The sequence below is a fragment of the Archocentrus centrarchus genome, chromosome 1, assembly GCF_007364275.1.
Source record: "Archocentrus centrarchus isolate MPI-CPG fArcCen1 chromosome 1, fArcCen1, whole genome shotgun sequence".
NCBI classification, from domain to species: domain Eukaryota; kingdom Metazoa; phylum Chordata; class Actinopteri; order Cichliformes; family Cichlidae; genus Archocentrus; species Archocentrus centrarchus.
The window spans coordinates 5,969,489-5,994,972 of NC_044346.1; the positions used below are offsets into that span (position 1 = coordinate 5,969,489).

General features: G+C 42.6%; 1 protein-coding gene across 1 annotated transcript in view; it reads left to right on the forward strand.

Annotated features, from left to right (window-relative positions):
* Positions 1 to 2,384, forward strand: part of mfng (MFNG O-fucosylpeptide 3-beta-N-acetylglucosaminyltransferase) — a 29,970-nt gene extending 27,586 nt beyond the window's left edge. The window contains exon 8 of the mRNA XM_030733395.1: positions 1,115 to 2,384. Coding sequence (XP_030589255.1) covers positions 1,115 to 1,236 — 122 coding nt within the window. The 3' untranslated portion in view covers positions 1,237 to 2,384. The remainder of the gene's footprint in view (positions 1 to 1,114) is intronic.
* Positions 2,385 to 25,484: the final 23,100 nt, after the last annotated feature.

Here is a 25,484-nt window from a genome sequence, read left to right on the forward strand (position 1 = left end):
TGAGTTTCAGGCTTGTTGACTCTGAATGTAAACAGTTAATGTGAATTTCTAGATAGCAACAGTTGCGCAACAGATCTGCAACTTTTGCTGATTTATCACAGTTAATTGTCATATGATCACAAGCAGATTGCTTATAATTGCCAACTTGACTCCATTCAGTTGCAAACTGACAGCAGACTGATAGCAGACTGACTCCATCTTATTGCTGTTTTGAAGACCTGCATCAAAGCAACCATTTCAAAGTCAATGAGGTTGCAAGGTCATTGCAGACAGTCGCAATAATTTTGGTCTCCAAACACTGTTTTCCCTTGTGTGTCTGTAGCATAAAGGAGCCATTCTGCAGTTGCTATTAGAGGAAAGTACAAAGCCACAGAAAAGCGTTTAGACATGCAAATCAACAGCTGACCCAGTGCTCCATGCATACTATAAATAGCAAGCTTTCACCTTCCTAACATCAATGAGCAGCACAGTAGATTTCACTCTGTCAAGTGTGGCTGACTTTCATAAGGTTGACTTTGTTTCATTCTTTTATATCTTAGCTTGAACACAGTTTTGACTTTCAGAAATGAACTTTTGTTAGCATGGTTAAAGCAATATTTATCTTTTATCTTTTTTTTGTGACAAAGTCAGTACTTTAGGAAAACCTAGTGGTCTAGGGTTTATACAGTATGTACTGAAAAAAATTCAACAAAGAAAAATTAAGATAATTAAAAAACCCACCAAAGCACATACTGGACAAGCCAAAGGTGCACTGGCATATATGAAATATATAAAATATATAAAATAATCTATACTTGTTATTGAATATGAAATCCACTGCTATGTCACACAGCAGGTAATGAGCATAACACTTCAGAAACACAGATGCGCTGCTGTAGATATTCGGCAGCTTTCTGAAACTTTTCTTTGAAGCTTTTCTTTGTGAACACACTGGAAAAAATTGTGTGGAAGGAACCAGAATGATTCAGTGTATTACTGAAAATCTTAATCCCAATTGACCCAGTGCAGTGTTTGAAAAAAAAAAGGCTTTTTCTCCAGCATCATTAATAGTGCCTGTTAATAGCTTTCAGAATCACAGCTCTGAGTTATTAATCACTGCTTCTGCATTCTGCAGGTTTAAGACCGTCCACTGCATGCTGTATCCCCTTACCAGCTGGTGCCCATGAGTACCCGCTAAAGACTACAACATCCAAACATCTGAGACAATGCTGGAATCCAGCTGGATGCAGTACTTGAGTACCTGAGGATTGTTTTATGTGCAGATTCGTTTTGATGGAACAGTTTGGGATGCAGAAAAACATAACTGGAGAAGCAGGAAAAAAGGTGACGCACTATGAAGCTGGTTCTCAACAACACCTCCCATACCATGATCAACACAGACTCATCAACATAGACTGTATACATAGACTGGTTGGTTTTTGGATGCCCATTTTGAAGCCACGGTTCACGTCACGGCCAGTGTTGTGCTGGCCTTTTAAAGCCAGAAATGACTGTATTTAGACAAGATGTTGGAGGTATCAGCAAGCTTAGTTAGCAAGGCACATCCATAGAGTCTATGGGTGCATTACATAGACAGATACTGTTTTTTTTTAGTGCTCAGTACCATACAAATAAATACAAAAATTTCACTCTCAAAAAACATCATGGATGAGCTACACCCCAGAGCAGGCCTCATTATTTGTAAGATAAGGAACTAGCCCCACAAACACAGCTGAGCTATCTAGGTCAGTGACTCAAGTGGCTACCTAAAGAACTGCAGTTTTTTTCTTCATTTTGTGCGGTCACTCAGTGATCATACCAGCTCACAACCAGTCAAAACTTGGGACTTACAAAAAAGTACGAAGTACAGACTTCTTCTACTTTGAATCTGTTTTAAATGCTAAAATCACATTTGTACATGAAATGTATGTTTTTTTGTTTTGCTTTGTTTGGAATATTTTATGTGAGACGTGAGCACTTTTGTTATTTTCCTGGCAAATGGGAAAAAAAGAGAGAAAATTTAACAAATCTATGTGGGCAGAGATTCTCTCTGCAGTTTAAATTGAAATGATCTTTACTTGTTTTTCTAATTTCTTTGTTATCACTGAAAGTTAATGAAGATTAAAATGACAGGCTTTACCTGCAAGACCTAAACTTACCTCAGGGGGTGCTGATGCGCTGTCTTTAATATTATAAAGGGGACGCTGTCCTCATTCCTGTGAAGTCTGCACAGAATGAACCATCGTGAGCCACATCTTCCTCCTTATCCGCCCTTCTCTCACTCCTCCCATTCTTCCCTCCACCCCTCAATTCATCCTTTCCCTCTATTTATTTACTCAGCCTTCTCCACAGTTATTGTGCTCCTTGAAAACCGGAACTAAAACGAGTAAAATAACTTCCATTCATTCGCTTTGGGTCAGTTTTCTCTGCTTCAGATTTACAAAACAACAACAAACTGCTGAAAGTATGAAGAAGATCACAACTGACATGCCTGCTGAGAAAAAGTAGCCCACATTTGCAGGCAAATCTCTTCAAGCTGGACAGATCAGGGGTAGAATGCAAATGTCACTATGATATGCACACAATCAAATGTTGTTGGAATAAAAGCCAGAGGCCATACACGGAGTACCTGCAGAGAGATGACACCGCTCTGCTGGCTGCCCGCGGGTTGCTTGTTTGCTGTGAATGGAGACGTGATGAATACAGATATGCTGTTGAAAGCGTCTGGGACTGACCTTCTGTGAAGTGGATGGAAAAGTGCGACTGTGTGACTTTAACACATCTCCAGGAGAACGCTGAGACCAATCTGTTTCAAGTAAACAACATGAGCATTTCAATGCAGACTGAAAGTTCGAATGTAAAATCAATTTCCTGCAGTGGATACCGAATGAGGGATTTTTCTACTCATGCTCTTCAGAATGGCTGTGGTGTATTAAATGAGAACAAAGATGATGAATAGTTTTTAGAACATGTATGACCAATAACCCTCGACTGGATTAGTGGTATACCCATTTAGTGAGGACGATCTGAATCGTTTGGGAGGTTATAACCTGGTGGGGCAGCTGGTTCTCTCAGTCTTTGAAAGACTGGCATCATCATAAGAGAGGCTTATGAGGCTTAAAGCACTGCACTTGTGGCCAAACCACAGCAGTTTCAGGACAGTGAGCATCCTATGAGAAACCTACTGACCAACAGCGTTTCAGGTGCATATTCATTTTAGGTGTGACAGCTAAATTTAGCTTAAAAGGCTGGTAAGACTTGCCGATGACACACTAAGTACAGGCTGATTACACATACTGACTGCTAGCTTTAAAGCTCATCACAGTTCCCCTGTTCTACTCTATAGCTCACTGATCAGATTGATTGAATTTAGTCTGTTACTGATGGTGAGACACACAGGAACAATCCTACAGGAGCTCCTCCGCACGACCATGAGCTGTCAGCGGCTTTGATTAAACAGCAATGTTATCCTATCAGCTATGATATAACACATAAACTCATATATTAAAGGAATAAAACAGAGACAAGATCAGAATGTGAAAGATATACAATCTATAATAAGATTTACAGTACAATATAAGAGTCTTTAACGGTGATTTAAAAGAAGACACTGACGGAGCAAGCTAAAGTTCGCAGATCATTCCACAACCAAGGAGCCCTTACAGCACACGGCCTCAGGCTGCGCACCTGTTGGTACATGGATGGCAACTCCACTATGTCTTCTGGATCCAGGCTGTTAAGGACTTTAAAGCTAAATCTTAACATCATTTCGAAAACAAACTGGCAGCCAGTGTAGAGTCATTAAAACTGGCTTAATATGGTCACTTTAGCTGGTTCTGTAAGAAGTCTTGATGCTGCATTTTGAACAATTTGAACTCTATTAATTGACTTCTGATTGATACCTCTTAAGAAAACCACAACAATAATCTAACTCAGAGGGCATAAAAGCATGAATCATAGTCCGAGTGTCACTCAGTATCGATTTGATCCTGAATAACTGACGATAAATAAACCTAATCATCATTTATTTTTCAGCAGCGAACAAAACAAAAACCTATGAACCTGCTCAGACCTGAGCTCCTGTTTGCGATGCGATGGGATGGACCTGATATTTATGTAAACTAAGCTTTCTCTTCAAACAGGAAGTTGTATTTTGTTACACATTATAAACATGAGCTATTTCAGATCCCCACCGGCCATAAGTACATGGACATCACTGCCAACAGCTCACGGTCCTCTAGCAATGAGAATATGACCGTCTATCAGCCTGTTTGTTTCTCAGGATTTGAAGCATAAACGTATCTTAGCCCAGAAGAACTCCATGAAACAATAAATTAAATGGATTTTACCTGTCTGCATAAATGAGGCCCTACTTTTAATTGAGGTGATTAGAATCACATTTGTGTCTGCTTTAGAATATGATTAGCTTAGACTGCACATGGTTTTGAGCCCCAGTAATGAGTGGTACACCCACATGTGCATCAATATGTTTTAGGTCTCCACTGACTGAACAGCCTTTCCATTCAATATAGAGAATACAGAGAAACAATCAAATAGACAAGCTGATGCTACAAAGATCTAGAAGAATGGGAACAGTTAACAATAGAAGAATGTGCTGCAGTGTTTGTAGCAGTCTTGGATCAGGTCAAGGTTATTAGGTTCCTTATTTCAATTTATATTTTGGAACTGTTGGAGTTTACAAAGTCAGCATGCAGGATTTGGAAGCCCAAGTGTAGCGTTTGTGCTTCTTCTCTTTGGCTGTGCTTGACTCTGTCCTTTTGTACCATAGATTTATGGCTTCCACTGTCCATAAACGGGACTAACTGTAGTAGTATGGGACCAGGTCAATTGGAGGCAGAGCGTTAGAGCTGTCACAGGAACACTGTTTCATCCACTCCGTCCATCACATTAAAATGAAGGGGCCTTGTAAAAGACGCCAAGGCAGAAAGGCTTCATGGGAATAATGAAATGATGCTGGAGGTGGTTCAGAATAAAGGCACCAATGCAGAGAATGCAGAAATGATCAACAGAGTGAATAAAATGTATTATTTTATTCTTTTGCTATATTAATCTTTTATAAACAAATATCCTAATGTAACTGATACACACAAGCGAACTGGTCAATTATCTGTGAAATTATGACATCATAAACCCATCAGCACCTGCTGCTCCACATGTGCAGAGGGCATGAAAGAAACAAAGGGAAGCTCACCTATGATTTTCTGAATACACAGGTAAATCATGCTATATACATACTATACACTCATTTGTAACCATAAATAATGGAGCAAGTATCAGCCGTCTCTTCACTGAGTTTCTCATTACTTGGACAGACTCGAACTCCACTGTCTTTTACCTGCAGTTTACGATGGCAGTCCTTGTTCTGCCCTGCAGCCTGAGCCAGTGTAGTGATACAAGAACTGGGTCTCTACCTGCTGCACATTCTGGTTTGAGTGACCCAGTAGCTCACAGCTCCAAAGCAGAAAAAGCTGCAGTCTAAGTCATTTGAGTTTATGGGTTTGTCCCTCCACAGGATGATGCTCTCTGGGTACCTCCACAACAGTGAAATGAACCGCGCTTTGGGCCACTGCAACCTTGTTGAAATAAGGCTGTAAAGACTGTTCACTAGTAAATCAATCAGGTCCTTGTCTCAGGGCTATAAATCTGGGTGGCTGTCCTAAGTAAATTCTGTGTGTGGGAAACACTGCATATACTAAAATGTGTTCATAAATCGTAAATATTAGCCAAGTTTTTCAAAATTCAGGTCTCTAACGGTATTTATGTTTGCTAACTCAAGGTACACAGATCACAACAAGACACAAGATGATTTGAGTTAATCCCAGTTCATATTCAGAATTTCTACCTGTGAATGTCTATATTTTAATCCATCAGTTTATGCAGACATGCATATAAAAAATAAATATATTAAGCATATAAACTGATTACATGTCATATTAGCAAAACATATTTCAGCACTGTGCGTGCCATGTTGCTATTTGGTTGTTTAATGTGTGACACGTTGCTCACTTCATCCATGTCAGTCAGGCCCGCTGAAAAAACGCTGCCCACCTCTTTCTTATAGTGTCGTCAACATACTGTACAATGATATTTTGGAAAACAGTGTTCAGCTTTGTGGGAGGAATATGGATCCAGTATAGATCAATATCAACATTTACTGCATGCATAAATAAACTAGGCTTATCTGTCCAGTAAATAATTCCCTATTGAAAAAATAATCTAATGCACAATGTAATACTGCATATAGCATAGAATGTTAAAAATACATTGTCTAAATGATTGCTTGCAAAAGTCTAATGATAAAGAAGTCCATTTCTTTGAAGTTGCCAGCGTTTAAGAAGTTAGCGGCAAATTAGATTGTGAATTCTTGCCGAGACAATTTCTCTTCTAAAAGAATAAAACCTTAAAAGAGAGACGGGCTTCACGTGTCTGCCAGCTCTGTTTTTACTGATGCCAATATCAGATACCAGTATTATTAGTAATATTGCAAATTGACTGTCTGTTTGTGTGCCGTATCTGCCTTTCAACTGCTTGAATCTCTCTCCGTGTCATTCATTTATTTGTGTTTGTATGCCATCCACGGCCTCCTCTCTCTTGTGATTTCTCAGCATTATTCTTTTTATTTCTTCATTTCATCGCTTCAATTTTTGTTTCATCTGTTCCCATCTTTGCTTTTCAGCCTCAGCTGTTTTGTCACTCACCATTTTGCTGCCTCAATCTTTTCATATTTCTGCCTTACTATCTCTCCTATCCCGCATGAGTGGAATTTAATGGAAAGACATCAGGCATGGCGGATATGACTGCCATCACTTTTTTGGTTTGTTTTGCGTGACAGAGGACAGATGCGCCAAAGTGGACAAAGTTGATTGACTTATGTTAAATTCTTAGAAGAGCAGTAAAGGAATATGCTTTCTTTCTGTCCAAGAGTCAGAAGAGGTTGTGTGCATGGTAAATACAAAGCTGGAAACAAATCGAACTAACTAACAGTCTTCACTATAATATGATATATAATATATATAGTAGAGTGCAAAAGTCTTGAGTCAACCCTCATTTCTTTATATTTTGGGAAATAGGTGCAGTGATTTATTGAAACGTGCAAACATACATTGAAATACAGTAAATAAGGCAGAAAAATTCTATTATTCTTCAACAGCCTGAACTCTCTCTGGCCGCTTTGTTGTAATTTCTTTAAGTAGTCGTCAGGAATAGTTCTCCAGGCTTCTCAAAGGACATTCAAAGCTCCTCTTTCAATGTTGGCTGCCTTTTGTTTCATTCTCTGTCAGGAAGATCCCACACTGCCTCAAAACTGTGGAGGTTCAGGCTCTGGGGAGGCCAATCCATGACTGATGTGCCATTGTCTGTTTTTCTATCCAGGTATTCTTTTACTGCACTGGCAGAGTATTTGGGATCATTGTCATGCTGAAAAATGAAGCTGTTGCCAATCAGATGGTATTACATGGTGAATCAAAATCTGAGGGTACTTTACTTCATAATTCCATCAATTTTGACCAGATCCCTGTGGTTGAAGTGCCGCCTCAAACCACAACAGAGCCTCCGCCGTGTTTTACAGATTGCTGTAGACATTTGGTACCTCTCTCCTGACCGCCTCTGTACATAATCACAACAATTTGGATTCATTGCTCCATCAGACACAACGCTGGATCATCCCTTGAGTTAGGTGCTTTTATTATGCTTGAACGATTCATAGGTCCAAACAAACAAACAAACATTCGTCTGAAAACAGTCAGGCACAAGGACCGGATTGAAAATGAGTGATAAAGCAGTCAAAGCCCAAAGCCTGGAGAACTCTTGCTCAAGACCACTTTAAAATTACAAGACAGTCGGACTCATTGGAAGCAAAATACAAAGACACGAGGGGAGGACCTTTGCACAATACTGTCACAATGGGCAATCTCGCTTTCATGGCTGCTTTTCAACCACAGGCCACAGCATGAGATTGTAATATGGCAAACAAAACAAACTTAAAACATTAAATTAATAACTACATTAATAAATGCCCACTTTACCTTAACTAGGTAAATCAGCCCAGTGCTATATACCTAATATTGAAAACTATCCAGCTTCATAACTTGAACTTGTTTAAAGTGTCCAGTATTCTCACATAACCTAAATGATGCAAAAATGATTGTTATTTAATCTACTGACTCTTCACAATAGGCATTATAGTGCCAGATCAACAACATATCACGCTCCCACATATTCACTGTCTGATCAAAAATAATTCTAAATCAAATTAGATTACTCATGCGGGCATTAGTATTTTTTTCCAGTTTATCAAATTAATTTGCTGAGCAAATTTTACCCATGAGAATAATCTGGTACCAGCCATTAAGGGTGATAATGCACTTTCTAAATGTGAAATACTGCTATCGCATCAGCAGCTTCAAATACAGATGGACAAGCTGGATGCAGAAAACAGCGTGCGTGTGTGCCACTTCAGAAATAAAAGCATCTCCGGTCTCTGTCATGCGAAAGAAAAGGAATGTGTGTTAAGCATGGGGGCAGGAATGTGTGTGTGTGTGTGTGTGTGTGTGTGTGTGTGTGTGTGTGTGTGTGTGTGTGTGTGTGTGTGTGTGTGGAGGGGGGGGGTCTCTTTCTGATGTGTTGAGTGACAATCTCCATGGATACCCTCAGCTGAAAGGAAAGGCAGGGTGGTGCAGCAACTAAAATCTTGACTTTATTATGTCTGAAGCTGCCAATTAATTAATGTTCAATTAATGTAATGACTTCAGGGGTAAAGGACAGAATGGATTTATTTGGGATATGTAAGGGTAAATATGATTTCTATTCAAGCAGGGCATTTTTAACTATGCTGACACCTCTCACCAACAACTTACTTCACAGACCTGTGACTCTGCAACAAACGGTTCACTTACAGTATGATGAGCTACAACACGGCAAAATCTTCCTACGTACTGTAAACAAACAAACAAACAAACAAACAGAAATGAAAAGATTCGACTGACCAGTAAACTCGGCTTTGCTCACCAGTAAAACAGTTCCACAACACTTTTACAAACTCTTTGAATTATAGTTCTGCAAACCTCCCAGTGCAACTGGTTTTGAAAATCGATCACAGCAGGCAGCAGAAGCAGCAACTCACAATCAACCATGCTCCAAAGCAGCAACATTTCGGGCATGTACAGTGCAACAAGGATCAAATGAAAACTCCATGTTCCTTTCATTTGCTCAACACAAGAAGACGCTTCTTTGACAAGAACATAAAAGGGATCATGGAAGAATGTAGGAGGACAGTGTGAGAGATTAAAAGGCAGATAGCTGCTGTGTCCCAATTCAAAATCAGACAAAAAGGGATAAAGAGGAAGTTTTTTGCACAGCCTGTGGCGTTGGACTGGGCTGTAGTCAAGAAAAGTGACACAAATAGTATCTAACCTTGACTCATGGATTGCCAGTTTTAAGAAGTTGCTAAATTTATATGCAGCACTCATTATGCGTACAATGGCAAGGCTCTGAGGCAGGGAGTTTCAGACGCTGCTTGGTGATCCAGCCAGGGATACTTTTAAACCATAATGACAAATTTCTGAGGTTAGACTGACCCATTTTACGTCCTCTGAGAGTCCTGCCTTTGTGGGTCAAATTCTTTGGCAAATCCTACCTTTGAAGTGGTGCACAACTTCTGTACAACTTACTAACACTATGCTTAACAATAATTGTTCTCCATTTGGTCAAAGCCATCACATTATTGGTGTAAAAGTGTTTAACCTTGACGGTTTCCCTGGCTTACAAATAGAGGAGCTTTTTGAGGCCTTTTACAAAGCAATGATTAGTGGTAAGAAGGAACACCTGTGAGGCAGTTGAAACGAGAGAAGATGAAGGTAAAGGTGGAGGCAGGAAGGGGGGGACTCTGAGACAGATGGTGAAGGGTGCCAGGAGAATTCTTCTCCCATTATGAAAGCCCCACGAAACACAAAACTCCAGCTGTGAGCGGCACCAAGCGTACCTTCAGCAGCCACCAAGAGGCAGCAGCCTGCCAACAAACCCCCTCTAATGAATAGAGAGAAAGGAAGCTTGATTCAGAGGCACAGGGAATGCAAATGGTAGCACACGTGGCCTCGTTCTGGTGCCTGAAACAGGCTCATACGTGCTTGTCAGCATAACCAAATGGTCACGGTGAGTTCCTGTGTGATTGGTGAATTGGATAGATTTAGAGTCTGATCACCTGTGACATGTGGGAAATAGAGGGAGTGGATTTCTAGAGATTTCTCAGGCTGCTCTGAATGAAATGAGGGAAGGGAGGGGAGGTAAGGTGGAGCGTGGCAGAAAGAGCCATGCAGAGAAATGGAAAAGGGATACAAAAGAAGGAATCACAACAAAGTAAACAGAGAAGCAGGAGAAGGAAAAACAGATGGGAGTTAAGAGCATAAAGAGAAATATGTTTTCTCAGTACTTTGAATCTCATAGTAAAATTACTCTTTGCTGTACATCATGTCAGACTGGCCGCTCCTTTTGGTAAAAACCAAACTGTCAAGCTGTGTTTTTAATTGCGTGTGTTTATTCTCTATGTGTCCTCTTCCTACCCCATTTACCACTGAGAGGCAGGCAAGTATTCAACGAGCCAATTTCAGATTTCATTTCAGCTCAAGTTAATCCGGGAGCAGGAGAGTCTAATACAAAATACTCCGATTCTGCTGGATTTTCGAGGATTAGCCTCTCTGCTTGTGTTTTGCTTCGGCAGCTTCTACCTGAGTGGTGCAGGACATGAGAACTGATGTTACAATGTACAGCTGGCAGCTCAAAATTAAACTGAAAAAACTTTCTTACATATACTTTAGTTTAAGCACTTTCAATTCTTTCTACATTCTAGAATATGTCGATATTACTGTAGTACAAAAAGCTTGGAAATACCAAATGTATCACTATTTTCCACATGCTAGAATAGTAAAGACGTGACACGCTCTTTATTCTCACCTTTCATGAGCTTTTAACTTGAAGTTTTCCAACTTTGTTGCTTTGGCGCTCATCTCAAAGCAGCTACAGTGGGCTGAGGACACTCGATAGTAGCAGCTGGGACATCTGATGCAGAACGCCGTCACTCTCTCTTATTCAAATAGCCTTTACAGGGCCTGGAGGTGTGCTCTGTCTTGTTATCTTGAAAATAATGTTCCCTGTTCGCCATATGTAATGGTGTAATTAAGTTTGTCTTGACTTCCATAAATGGCCCACAGCAAAGCTCTCAAGATCATCACGCCTCCATCTTTATGCCTCACAGATGGAAACACACATGCAAATAAAATCTGTTCACTTCTTCGTATCTCACAAAGACTTTTGGAATAGAACCAAAAATGATGAAATTTAGACTCATCAGACCAAAATGCAGATTTCCACTGGCCTAACATTATTCTTCTCATTGGTATCTCTTAGTAGAGTTTCTTTCTAGTAATTATAAAAGCTTAATTCACAGTCTCCATCAAGCAGCTGATGCTGAGATGTGTGTGTGGCCTATTTTCATTCACAGGATGTCAAACATTGCTGTTGTGTCAAAGCCTGTGGCGTCACATACACACCAGGTGTTCTTTGATGTTGTTGCCATGACTCACTGGTTGCTGCAATAACAAGACTGGCCAAACTCCCACCTTGTCATATATGGATGCCTGTTCAGGACCGAAAAGTACTCTGCAAAAAACTGAGCTCTCAAAAGGAACAAGAACATTGATGTTTCAGTTGAGAGGTTTGTGTTTTAAGCCACAGCCCTGACTCATTGTTCCAATGTTTTGAACATTGGAACAACTCTTGAAAAAGAGCACCTTGTGCATATCTGTTTGACACTTGGGGCTTCTGAGAGAATAGATGTATTAGAGGCATTAGGATGAATGTGTTGGTGTTTGCCGATTGAACTCTGGAAAGTCCTGATGTGAGCTCTAATTTGAGGTGGTTAATTGGTGATTTCATAGGCTGGTAACTCTAAAGAACTTATTCTGAGCAGCAAAAGGAACTCTTTGTCCTCCTTTCCTGGGTTGGTCTTCATTACAGTCAAACTATGAATAAAATGTCAAGACTGCAAGCTTTAATTTTGGTATTATGCTTTCTTAAGTTACTGGATATAACAGAGTGAAGTTCAACTTTGAACGTGAATGTTAACATCTATGGACTAAAGCAGATTCTGTAAGTCAGTAGTTTGATTTCAAAATACGTACACATTATGACACATTTCTGTATAAAGACTCCATAGACCTTGTGAGCACATTTCCACATAGGCAGCACTGATGACCTCTTCTCACACCTTGCAGCCATATGATGTGCATCAAATATGGATGCAGCCACTGTGATGTGACACAGTGGTTTTGGAATACACATTTTGAACTGTAAGCTTGGCCAGCGAGCTACACTGATAAACTGTATGGGTGCATTGCACAGACATATCCGTCATTTAATTAGTGATGAGATTATTGTCCTAGAAGTTGGAAAGTTACTGTGTTACAACAGCCAAAACACGAGAAACAACTCAATAAATTAAATACAGTATCACAGAACAAAATAGCTTGGAAAGGTAAAAATTATTGGAAGGATTAAAGAAGGAAATACAAATACAGTTAAAAAGAAAATACAAATAAAGTGAAGAACTCAATAAATCAAAATCTAAATATGATACAATCAGGGGCGTAAATCTAGAGTGATAGCAGGTGTTGGTGGTAAAGTGGAGATAAAAAAGATATTAGAGAAAGTTTACTGCTGCATATCCTGCATCAGCTGATGGAGGAATCCAAACAGCGTGCTGATTCAAACCGGATTCAAATAGCAATGACGAATTTCAATATGGACACAGTTAGCAGTTCAGTATTCAGCCTACAGCAGTGGTCCCCAACCTTTTTTGAGCCGCGGACCGGTTTAGTGTTAGAAAATATTTCCACGGACCGGCTTTTAAGGTGTGGCGAATAAATACGTCAAAATAAATGATACGACCATAACCAAGTGTGATATTTTCTACGTATAATAATAAAAACCGGGAATCCACTTTGTATTCGTATGCAACTCTATCAGCAGCGTTCTCGTAACATCCCGCCTCAACATGAATAACAGGCTCTCTGCCCACAGCGCTCCCTGGTCAGCTGTTAGAGCCATGGTAAAACATGCCTTCAAAATAAGATACACCGCAAAAACAAACACAGTAGAAATCACCTCAGTCGGATTCAAATGGCCCAGTTTGGGGTCTATTATCGAATTTCGCTGCAATGGCTTCTGCTTCATCTATGAATTTGCTTCTGCAAATTTTATAATCTGAAATTTTACTCGTAAGTGCAAGTTTGTAGCTTACACTTGCCACGATTGTCCCCGGTGAAATGAACTGATATAAACACTAAAACAATTTCCAGGCGTTGTTAGAGTGTGTGTAGTTGTGCATGAATGAGCCGATGCATGGAAGTGGGCGGACAGGAGCTGAGGAGGGTTTTAGCATTAAACTCATCCAGTTTATGCGATCACATTTAACTGGAAATTTATTACAATGGGACCAGATTTTTCATCCGAGGTAGGTGAATATCCGACGGATTTATGTGATGATTTTATTGGAATTAATGTTAGGAAAAATCAGGACCTGCAGATGCCATCCAACTAGAGCGAAAACCCGATTTGTGCGACTTCGACTTAGGTGATTTTTACTGTATAAAGCGCATGAAAAATACAACTCACCATAACACTGAATCAGTGTAAGCCCCCTGAGCTTGTTTCTCTGATACTCATTTTTGCTGGCTTCTGGTTTGACTGGGTTCAGCCGATTTCACATGGAGCGTGGCTGCAGAGCCGCGGTGTCAAGCGCTGGAGAGTCAGTTTGATGGCTGGGTCTACCTCACTGCTATCCCCGGTGTTGATAAATTAAAATGGTAAATGGACTAGTTCGTACATAGCGCTTTTCTACTCTAGTTGAGCAATTAAAAAATTTAAAGAAGCGTTATGTAGGTCAACCAACCGATTTCGTTAGACAGGCCTGAAGCTTCTGGGTTTAATTTTAGCGGTGACGTATCATGTGAGCAGAAACGTCTTGACACGTCAAGAGGAAGTCATGGAGGGAAGTAACGGAGCGAATCCGCCCATTTTTCAAAATAAAATATAGTTTAGGCGCAGATAATAAGTAAAACGGAAATAATTTAAGTTATTTATTCTTTTTTTTTTTTTTTTTTTTTTTTTTGCCTGTCATGTCTGGCAGATCTTGCAAGCAGAACTGTGATCTGAATGCATTGTTGTGCCAAACATATTTGCTATTTCAAGATGAGCTCTATAGGTTCTCTATAGGCTCCTCTTGTTACTGTGTAATCCTTTATTTTATTTGAATTATGTTTAACGTGCTATTTATCAAATTGTGCCAGAAATGACAGGCTTAAGAAATAGAAAAGAGAAAAGAAAGAAAAGAGAAAGGGAAAGAGGAAGAAGAAGAAAGGGGAAAAAAAAGGAGAGAAAATAGAAAAAAGAAACAGGAAAGAGTGCAAGTAAGTAAACCAAATAGTTAGCCACTTGTTAAACTTAAGATTAAATTAAAGATTGTGTGGGGAAAAAAAAAAAAATAAAAAAATAAATAAAAATAAAAGAAGAATAGTTATACAAACCAACCATTTTGTGTTATTTTGTGGGTGTATGTGTTTGTGTCATGAAATGTACTTACCCATGAAGGCAGAAAGCCGCAGCCCCGCCCATCAGAACCCAGAGGCAGGCAAAGAGAATCCCAGGAAGCCCAGGCCACCAGCAGCCCATCAAGACCTACGAAGACCCGCGGCCACTCATTCCAAAGACAACCGTACACCCCTCCCAGCAGACGGAGGACGGAGGTCTCAGATGGAGTCCCAGCAGCCAAGGAGCAAGGGCACCAGAGCATTCGAGGCAACGAGAAGCCAGCCCCCCCCCCCAGCGGCCAGCCCCCTGCACGGCCGGCAGCAGGGCCCCAGGGCCCCCGGCACCCAAGGGCCGCCCGAGCCAACACAGGGCCCCCCCCACGCCGAAGAAGCCAACGCAGCCCCGCGCCGCAGCCCCCAGGGGAGCAGGTCACCACCCACATCAGAACATCCGGCCCCACCCAGGAACCAGGAGGTACCCACACCCCAGGGGGGCAGGGGGGGAGAGGCAACCAGCAAGGAGCGGTCAGGAGGCAAGCCACCGGCCCAGACCCAGGTCCAGCCAAACATACAACCACACGCACACCGGCAAGCACACCCATGTACACATTTATACACAAACACACTCTCCCACACACATATAAACATAGATACACCATATTCACTCGCCCACCCATACTCACGAAGACTGTGACAAATACAAAGACACACATTCATCCATAGCTACCCACTCTCTGAAGATGGGAGCGGAAACCACCCCAGGGCCAACAGTGACCCCAAGATGCCGCCAGCCCGGTCCCCAAGGAACCACCCGACCCCGACCCCGGGCGAGGCATAAGTTATTTATTCTTTATGTGCGGCCCGGTACCAAATGTCCCACGGCCCGGTACCGGTCCACGGCCCGGGGGTTGGGGACCTCTGGCTTACAGAAATGCTCTTTCACAGTAACTTGCTGGATTACAACATTCAGTCGCTACACATTTGTTCAGATTAATGTCTGTCAAGTCAAAAATTCTTGAAGTCACATACAGTCACACTGTGGTCCAGGAATTATCAGTGTCACACTGCAATGCTGCAACACTCCATGAAGCACATCAATCAACACACAGTGTGTTCACTCTGGTGCTAATCAGCTCACTGAAGTTGTCTACACAAATGTAGAAACACCTCACAAAACCCCATAATTTCCTCTGTAGCTACTTCTTGATTACAGGCCTCACTCACAGTAGCAGAATTATCAGCACAATCAGCCGGTGAAGATTCTCTTTTGTCAAGAGTGTGATGCAAAGAAAAAACACTAGTGGACTTGTAAAATTTGACTTATTATTATTATACAGTGGCAGTCAAAAGTTTGGACACGCTCCCCCATTCATATGAATGAGTAAGTGTGTCCAAAGTTTTTGACTGTCGCTGTATTTATTATTATTAAGACATGTAAAACAAAAAGAATGTATTTCACCTGTAACTTGCAACCTCAGCAATGGATTTTGTCCACATGCTAGTATTAAAATATGGCTTCCTGTACCACACAGTAAACCATACTGTTAGGCCCCAACAGTGCCACCATGGTGCAGAGGTCCAGTTCAGTCTCAGATTAGTGGAAGTGAGAAGGCCTGTCTGTGTTGGCACACCTGTCAGTAAAAGAGGCCATGTCTAGAACTTTCAACCTGACCTGTATCGAAGTGGAGGGCTTACAAAAAAAAAAAAAAAAATTCAAAAATATTTAATTCAGCTTTGACAGTTTTTTAGATGAGACAGTAACTATCTGCTCTGACATTTCCAGAGATATGAAGACCTAAGAGCTGCTGGTTGTCCCAGCAGTAATGCTCCTTAACTGCTCAAGGTCTGATGTCATGTACTAATTTACTACTGGCTGTTATGCCCATATTTGATACTATATAAATCCAATTAAAATACCAAATTGGGTTTTAGAGTTATCTCAAAGTTGTCTCTATGGATTTGTGGGGACCTGTACAGTTATCACCGCACAAAGGAAATCACAAATAAACAGAAGCTGTGTCATCCATATAAAATATATTAAAATGTCTGAATTATTTATTGGATAACAAGTATATCTTGGTCTGGGTACAGATATCATAAAGACTACTGTGCCGCTGGTACTGAAATCCAACCCAAAGATAACTGAAGGGCTGCCTTAGTTAATTTTACTGGCTTCCAGTGTTGTGAAAATGTCTCATGATTGCAGAGCTCATCGAAAATTTATTACTGTGAAATTATGTCATGCTGGGGGAGTGCAGAGTTAGTGCAGGGAAAGTTCCTTACCTGTAGTGTTAATTTAGAAAATGAGCTCAACAGCCTCCTAAATACTGGTCAGATAATATTTTTTTTCATATATACATATATATATACATATATATATATATATATATATATATATATATATATATATATATATATATATATATATATATATACACTGCTCAAAAAAATAAAGGGAACACTGTTCCTCCTTTGTGCAAGGAGGAACAGGAGGAGCACTGCCAGAGCCCTGCAAAATGACCTCCAGCAGGCCACAAATGTGCATGTGTCTGCACAAACGGTTAGAAACCGACTCCATGAGGATGGTATGAGGGCCCGACATCCACAGATGGGGGTTGTGCTCACAGACCAACACCATGCAGAACGCTTGGCATTTGCCAGAGAACACCAGGATTGGCAAATTCGCCACTGGCGCCCTGTGCTCTTCACAGATGAAAGCAGGTTCACACTGAGCACATGTGACAGACGTGACAGAGTCTGGAGACACCGTGGAGAGCGATCTGCTGCCTGCAACATCCTTCAGCATGCCCGGTTTGGCAGTGGGTCAGTAATGGTGTGGGGTGGCATTTCTTTGGAGGGCCGCACAGCCCTCCATGTGCTCGCCAGAGGTAGCATGACTGCCATTAGGTACCGAGATGAGATCCTCAGACCCCTTGTGAGACCATATGCTGGTGCGGTTGGCCCTGGGTTCCTCCTAATGCAGGACAATGCTAGACCTCATGTGGCTGGAGTGTGTCAGCAGTTCCTGCAAGATGAAGGCATTGAAGCTACGGACTGGCCCGCCCGTTCTCCAGACCTGAATCTGATTGAGCACATCTGGGACATCATGTCCCGCTCCATCCACCAACGTCACGTTGCATCACAGACTGTCCAAGAGTTGGCAGATGCTTTAGTCCAGGTCTGGGAGGAGATCCCTCAGGAAACCATCCGCCACCTCATCAGGAGCTTGCCCAGGCATTGTAGGGAGGTCATACAGGCACGTGGAGGCCACACACAATACTGAGCCTCATTTTGACTTGTTTTAAGGACATTACATCAAAGTTGGATCAGCCTGTAGTGTGTTTTTCCACTTTAATTTTGTGTGTGACTCCAAATCCAGGCCTCCATTGGTTAATAAATTTGATTTCCATTGATGATTTTTATGTGATTTTGTTGTCAGCACATTCAAGTTTGTACAGAACAAAGTATTCAATGAGAATATTTAATTCATTCAGATCTAGGATGTGTTATTTGAGTGTTCCTTTATTTTTTTTGAGCAGTGTATATTAAACATACTTTGAACTGCTGTAAAGTTGGAGATTTTAATATGGGAGTCTATTGAGCTCGATTCGCTTTTGGAGCTACCCTCAAGTGGCAGCTTGAGGAATTGCAGTCTTTTTGGTCTGAAATTTCGATTTTTAGTTAGTTTCACTTCATTTATTAACCTTTTGGAAATTTTCAGATTAAACACAATGTGTATTAATATTAAAATTACAACTTCAATGCAGTCAGCATTAATACTACTTGTTGCTTGTTCTGAATTCAAAAATAACTTACTTGGTTTTTTTTTTTTTTTTTTTTTTTTTTTAAGCCTGTCATGTCTGGTAGATCTTGCAAGCAGAACTGTGATCTGAATGCGTTGTTGTGCCAAACATATTTGCTATTTCAAGATGAGCTCTATAGGTTCTCAATAGGCTCTTCTTGTTGATGTTTTAACCCTTTATTTTATTTATCTGAGTTATTTTTCCACATACTATGTAATAGCCAGAGCTGACAGGCTGAAGAAGAGGAAAATAAAGAGAAGAAAAAGGGAGAGAGAAAGGGAGCAAAAAAAAAAAAAAAGGGGAAAGAGCACAAGTCTATTAATCAGATACTTCATCACTTTAACATATAAAAAAATACTATCAATACTTGCAAAAATAAATTTGTGTGTGAAAAACAAAACTAACAAAGCATGTTACGCACACCAACAATTTTGTTGAGTTGTGATTGAGTGGGCGTTTGTGTCTGTGTCATGTTTGTGTCTGTGTCATGGACCGTACTTACCAATGAGGGCAAAACGCTGCAGCTCCACCCATCAGAAGCCAGAGGCAGGTACGGAAAGCCCCCGGAACCCCAGGCCACCAGCAGCCCACCAAGAGCCAGGAAGACCCCCGGCCACTCAGTCCAAAGACAACCGCACACCTACCCCAGCAGACGGGAGAGGGTGGTCTCAGACGGAGCCCCCCCAGTCGAGGAGCGGGGGCTCCAGGGAACCCAAGGCGATGAGAAGCCCGCCCCCCCCCAGCGGCCAGCCCCCTGCACTGGCCGGCGGCAGGGCTCCCGGGCCCACGGCACCCAAGGACCGCCCGACCCTCCACAGAGCCCCCCCCCACGCCGAAGAAGCCAACGCAGCCCCGCACCGCACCCCCAAGGGGGGCAGGCCAGCACCCACGCCAGAACACCCAGCCCCACCCAGGAACCCCGAGGCACCCCCATCCCCGGGGGGTAGGGGGGAGGAGGCAACCAGCAAGGAGCGGCCAGGAGGCAAGGCACAAGGCCCAGACCCAGGTCCAGCCATACATACAAACACACCCAGACACCCGTGTACACATTTATACACAGATACTCATACATGCCCATACATACTTACCCACACACAGATATGCCATACATACACATTCACTCACCCACCCATACTCACGGAGACGGTGACAAATACACAAAGACACACATTCATCCATAGCTACCCACCCTCTGACGGCGGGGCAAGTGGAAACCACCCCAGGGCCAACAGCGACCCCAGGACGCCACCAGCCCGGTCCCCAAGGAACCACCCGACCCCTACCCCGGGCGAGACGCAAGAAATCGGGGTGTAAGATGACCCATCCACCCCTCCTCCTCCCCAACTTGTAGGTCTATGTGTTAATGTTTGTGAGTGAATGAGGTGTATAGGGTGCAGTTAAAATTGAGGGGACAGTTATGCCACAAGCGCCAACTGTTGGTCGTCAGCGCTTGCCCACACTGCCCCCCCAAAACCCTCCATGTCTAAAGTGCAAATAAAATTTGGAGACAGACAGTGACGAGGATCCGAGTGGGGCCACCTCAGCGGCCCATCTCATCAACCTCTGAGTAACATGCCTGCCCCAAAGGTCCTATGTGTATCAGGTTGTAAGTGTGTATGTGTTGTGAGTTATAATGACTAAAGTGCAATTAAAACGGAGAGGCAAGTGGTGGTGCAGCTCTCCACGTGGCCTCTCCATCCTACATCTGTTAGTGATGTGTATTCTGTGTGTGTGTGTGTGTGTGTTTGTGTATGGGGAGGGGGGGGGGGGGGGGGGGGGGGGGGGGGGGGGGGGGGGGCATATGACCAGGAATCCTGGAAGAAGAGAGCCAGCTGTCCGCTGGCTCAATAGGCACCCCGACCTCCCACACCCCAGCACAGGGCAGGGGGAGGTGAGCCCGGGGCCGCGGTGACAGCATCCCGGAGCACTGCAGCACCCGAGGTTGGCGCCCTCGCCCCCACCGCAGAGGGCGGCCCGCTCCTCCTAGATGCCCATTCACTCAACAATAGACACAAACAGGCGACAGGACATACTGGCCTGGGCATGGAAATGCAGTGCCCAGTCCCCCCCAACCACCCCACCGCGGCCCCATCCCCCACCCCACCCCCCTGCAATGCAGGCACCCCAGGGCCCCAAAAGCGTAGACCGGACATCCCGACGTCAGGCCAACCCACCCCACCCGGCGGCGCGGCCGGGACAGCAGAGGCCCCCCCCGCGCCAGGGGGGGCCCACCGGGAGCCGGCGCGGCCCCAGTGCCGGGGCCCCAGACCCCTTGGTTTTTCAACTGAAGAAAACATGGTACCAAGTAACAAACTCACCCAGATATCCGTAACACTTTGTTTTAGCTTATATAACATTAAAAACATCTTATGAGTTGGCACTGCGTTTATAAGGCTCTATACTAGTACACTATGATTTATCAGTGAAAGGTGTGTACAATTCAATTTTGTTTTGGTAAATGCAGATAAAAAGTCCCCAACACCTGTGGTCTCACAGATTTACTAAACCCTTAGTTGTTCTGGGAGAGGCGGCCTGCTCCACAGACCTGTACAGTCCATCGCACTCCTGCACTCTGCCTTCATACTACAAGTGCATTTACTCCACTTCTGCAGATCCAGGGAGTCTTTGCTGCACTTTAATACTGCCTCAGCTGTCAAGCTCTTTCTGACTGTACTGTAGCACAAAATGTAGAGTACATCTTCAGTTCAATTTATTACTGGTATCAGTTAATCTGTAAGAGTAGTCATGCTTTGATTACAAACAACTAAAAGGTGAGTGAACACAGCAATTATACAAAAACAAACACATATATGAGATGCCACAGATACCCATCACCAAAGTGCGGCGCTGAAAGTTCCACTTTATTGAGGCTCACTGTTTATTGTGACTCTAAAAGCTGTAGAAAATTCGTGTTACTGCTTATGCAAACTGAACAATTTGAACTGATTCAAATAAAACCATTCTACTGCCAAACGACAGTGTGATGACTTCACTGGTAGCCTGCATGGCCAAAGCAGATATAAAACATGGAATACATGCTATAGAACAATAAGAACAAAATTAGCAAGGCTCAGCTCAAAGGCCTAATTATCTGGATGAAGCAGATTACCATGGAGATACAATCTACATACAATAGCAGAGACCGGCGATAAGAGACATATGAAACATGGTAATATGTTTTCATTATATCTCGGCTAGTTCATCAGGACTAACATTAGAAGATCATTATATAGTAGACAGAAAAATATGCTGGAAATTCCAAACAGCCATTTTCCTTGATGCAAGGTGTTCTGTCGGAAAGAAGCAAAGAGGTTTCCTAGTTGCTTAGATCGGCTATGAGACTGCACGAATTATAAAGATCACTAGGGTGCAGGCAATCTGCCTGGTGGATTACTCTTACAGCTGAAGTATAGAATTTGATCATGAAGTGGGTTTTCATTTGCATACTGCTCCTGTTGAAGGCTTATTTGTGCCAAAGTTTGATTGCATAAATTTAAGAATAAGCATGCAGCTTATCCAATGCAGTTTCTAGACATGTGCCACTGAATTTATTGGCTGCTAATGATGATCAGATATGCAGACTGAAACACTGTGCACCTGTTTCCGGACTAAAACCTACCAGAAAACCTGCCTTTAATTATAATAAGATGTACAGATTTAAAAAACAAAAAACAAAAAAAAAACCCAACAAAAATCTAACCCATCCTAAAGTCCATGAATAAATTGCCACACATAACTTTTGATTTGGTTTAACAAACTGAAGCAAATTTTCTTTAGTTTCCTTTAATTTTATGTGTGGGACTATTTTCAGTTCAATTCAATTCAATTCAATTTAATTATATATTTATAAAGCACTAAATCACAATACACAGTCACCTCAAGGCACTTTATATTGTAAGGTAAAGACCCTCCAATAATTACAGAGAAAACCCAACAGTCAAAATGACCCCCTATGAGCAACACTTGGTGACAGTGGGAAGGAAAAACTTCCTTTTAACAGGAAGAAACCTCCAGCAGAACCAGGCTCAGGGAGGGGCAGCCATCTGCCGCGACCGGTTGGGCTGAGGGGAGAAAAAAGACATGCTGTGGAAGAGAGACAGAGATTAATAATAACTAGTGATTAAATGCAGAATGGGGGTATAAACAGAGTAAAAAGAGGTGAATGAAAAGAATTACTCAGTGCATCATGGGAATCCCCCAGCAGCCTAGGCCTATAGCAGCATAACTAAGGCAGGGTTCAGGGTCACCTGATCCAGTCCTACCTATAAGCTTTATCAAAAGGAAAGTTTTTAGCCTAATCTTAAAAATAGAGAAGGTGTTTGTCTCCTGAATCCAAACTGGGAGCTGGTTCCACAGAAGAGGGGCCTGAAAACTGAAGGCTCTGCCTCCCATTCTACTCTTAAGTATCCTAGGAACCACAAGTAAGCCAGCAGTCTGACAGTGAAGTGCTCTGTTGGGGTGATATGGGACTTCAAGGTCTATAAGATAAGGTGAGGCCTGATTATTCAAGACCTTGTATGTGAGGAGAAGAATTTTAAATTCTATTCTAGATTTAACAGGGAGCCAATGAAGAGAAGCCAATATGTGAGAAATCTGCTCTCTCTTTCTAGTCCCTGTCAGTACTCTAGCTGCAGCATTTTGGATCAGCTGAAGGCTTTTCAGCTTTTAGGACAGCCTGACAATAATTATAGTCTGGCCTAGAAGTAATAAATGCATGAATTAGCCTTTCAGCATCACTCTGAGACAGGATGTTTCTAATTTTTAGAAATATTGTACAAATGCAAAAAAACAAATCCTACATATTTGTTTAATATGTGCATTGAAGGACATATCCTGGTCAAAAATTTCTAGTCCTAGGAGCAGTAACTTCGTGAAGTCTTTTGATCAGTGTGAGGTTGCCTGGCAAACCAGCAGAAACTCACTGAGTAATGGAAATGCAACTTTTGTAGGGACTGAACCAATACATACAGTGATGTATATAGTTGAAAACACAGCACCCTCTTTAGTTTTTATCAGATATCTGTAAAGAATTTCTTTGCACATTGCACATGAGTTCTTGTGAGTAGATGTACAGAGGAAATGGCACAATAAGCCATACTCAAAATCACTGGATGTTGGTTTTGAACACCAGCAACTCAAACGAAAACAAATTTTAGCTGAAAAATGGTTGGATAATTGATTTGTGAGTCTTAAAGTAACTAAGTACAAAAAATACATCTAAACTACTTGATCTGTCTCCTTGAGACGGTGGTGGAGTTTGACACTAAAGTATACTAAATATAAAGCACAGCAGAGGCAAATCTGCAAGTCAGTGAGACATGAAAACATACACACTCCTATTCCCTCACACACTAATACATACAAAGCTTTCCACATACAGTCCTGACAATATCTTCAGATTGCTTTGCCCACCGCCCCCCGCCCCCCGCCCACCACACACACACACACACACACACACACACACACACACACACACACACACACACACACACACTAATCTCTCTTGACATTTTTCATTTTCCCATGGGCACATGCTCTGTTGCAGCCCCACAGATGCCAGCTTCATCTTTGGGTATCCCAGCAATCCAGCTCTCATGTTGCGCAGTTTACTCACGTTCCTGTTGCTACGGTGATGATGCATCTGGACCGGCCAGCTGTGTGTCTGTGGAAAATGGTTGAGAGGACTGGCCTGGGATAACTAATGAAGTTTAGGGTCATGCGAGCCCATGGCCACCCTGTCTGCCAGGAGACACTATTAGTAATTGCCCTGTTTCCACAGAAAAAGAAATCTTATTGCAGGGGTATCCTGCGAAAAAAAAAATTTATGTTAGAAAAACAATATGCTGCTGTCTGTGAGAGGCAATAAGGTTTATTGCCCCATAGTTCACAATAATATACTGTATCTGAGAGGTTTATATAGTTGTTTATCAATAGCAATATCACAAAGTGATTAAACTTACTGTTGCGTCAACTTTCTGCTGGACCTAAAATTTGGTATCAGACTTTTCAGACTCTTAAATGACTTATGTACACTGCTCAGAAAAATAAAGGGAACACTCAAATGACACATCGTAGATCTGAATGAATTAAATATTCTCATTGAATACTTTGTTCTGTACAAAGTTGAATGTGCTGACAACAAAATCACATAAAAATCATCAATGGAAATCAAATTTATTAACCAATGGAGGCCTGGATTTAGAGTCACACACAAAATTAAAGTGGAAAAACACACTACAGGCTGATCCAACTTTGATGTAATGTCCTTAAAACAAGTCAAAATGAGGCTCAGTATTGTGTGTGGGCTCCACGTGCCTGTATGACCTCCCTACAATGCCTGGGCATGCTCCTGATGAGGTGGCGGATGGTCTCCTGAGGGATCTCCTCCCACACCTGGACTAAAGCATCCGCCAACTCCTGGACAGTCTGTGGTGGATGGAGCGGGACATGATGTCCCAGATGTGCTCAATCAGATTCAGGTCTGGGGAACGGGCGGGCCAGGCCACATGAGGTCTAGCATTGTCCTGCATTAGGAGGAACCTGGGGCCAATCGCACCAGCATATGGTCTCACAAGGGGTCTATGGATCTCATCTCGGTACCTAATGGCAGTCATGCTACCTCTGGCGAGCACATGGAGGGCTGTGCGGCCCTCCAAAGAAATGCCACCCCACACCATTACTGACCCACTGCCAAACCGGTCATGCTGAAGGATGTTGCAGGCAGCAGATCGCTCTCCACGGCGTCTCCAGGCTCTGTCACATCTGTCACATGTGCTCAGTGTGAACCTGCTTTCATCTGTGAAGAGCACAGGGCGCCAGTGGCAAATTTGCCAATCCTGGTGTTCTCTGGCAAATGCCAAGCGTTCTGCACGGTGTTGGGCTGTGAGCACAACCCCCATCTGTGGACGTCGGGCCCTCATACCATCCTCATGGAGTCGGTTTCTAACCGTTTGTGCAGACACATGCACATTTGGGGCCTGCTGGAGGGCATTTTGCAGGGCTCTGGCAGTGCTCCTCCTGTTCCTCCTTGCACAAAGGTGGAGGTAGTGGTCCTACTGCTGGGTTGTTGCCCTGCTACGGCCTCCTCCACATCTCCTGGTGT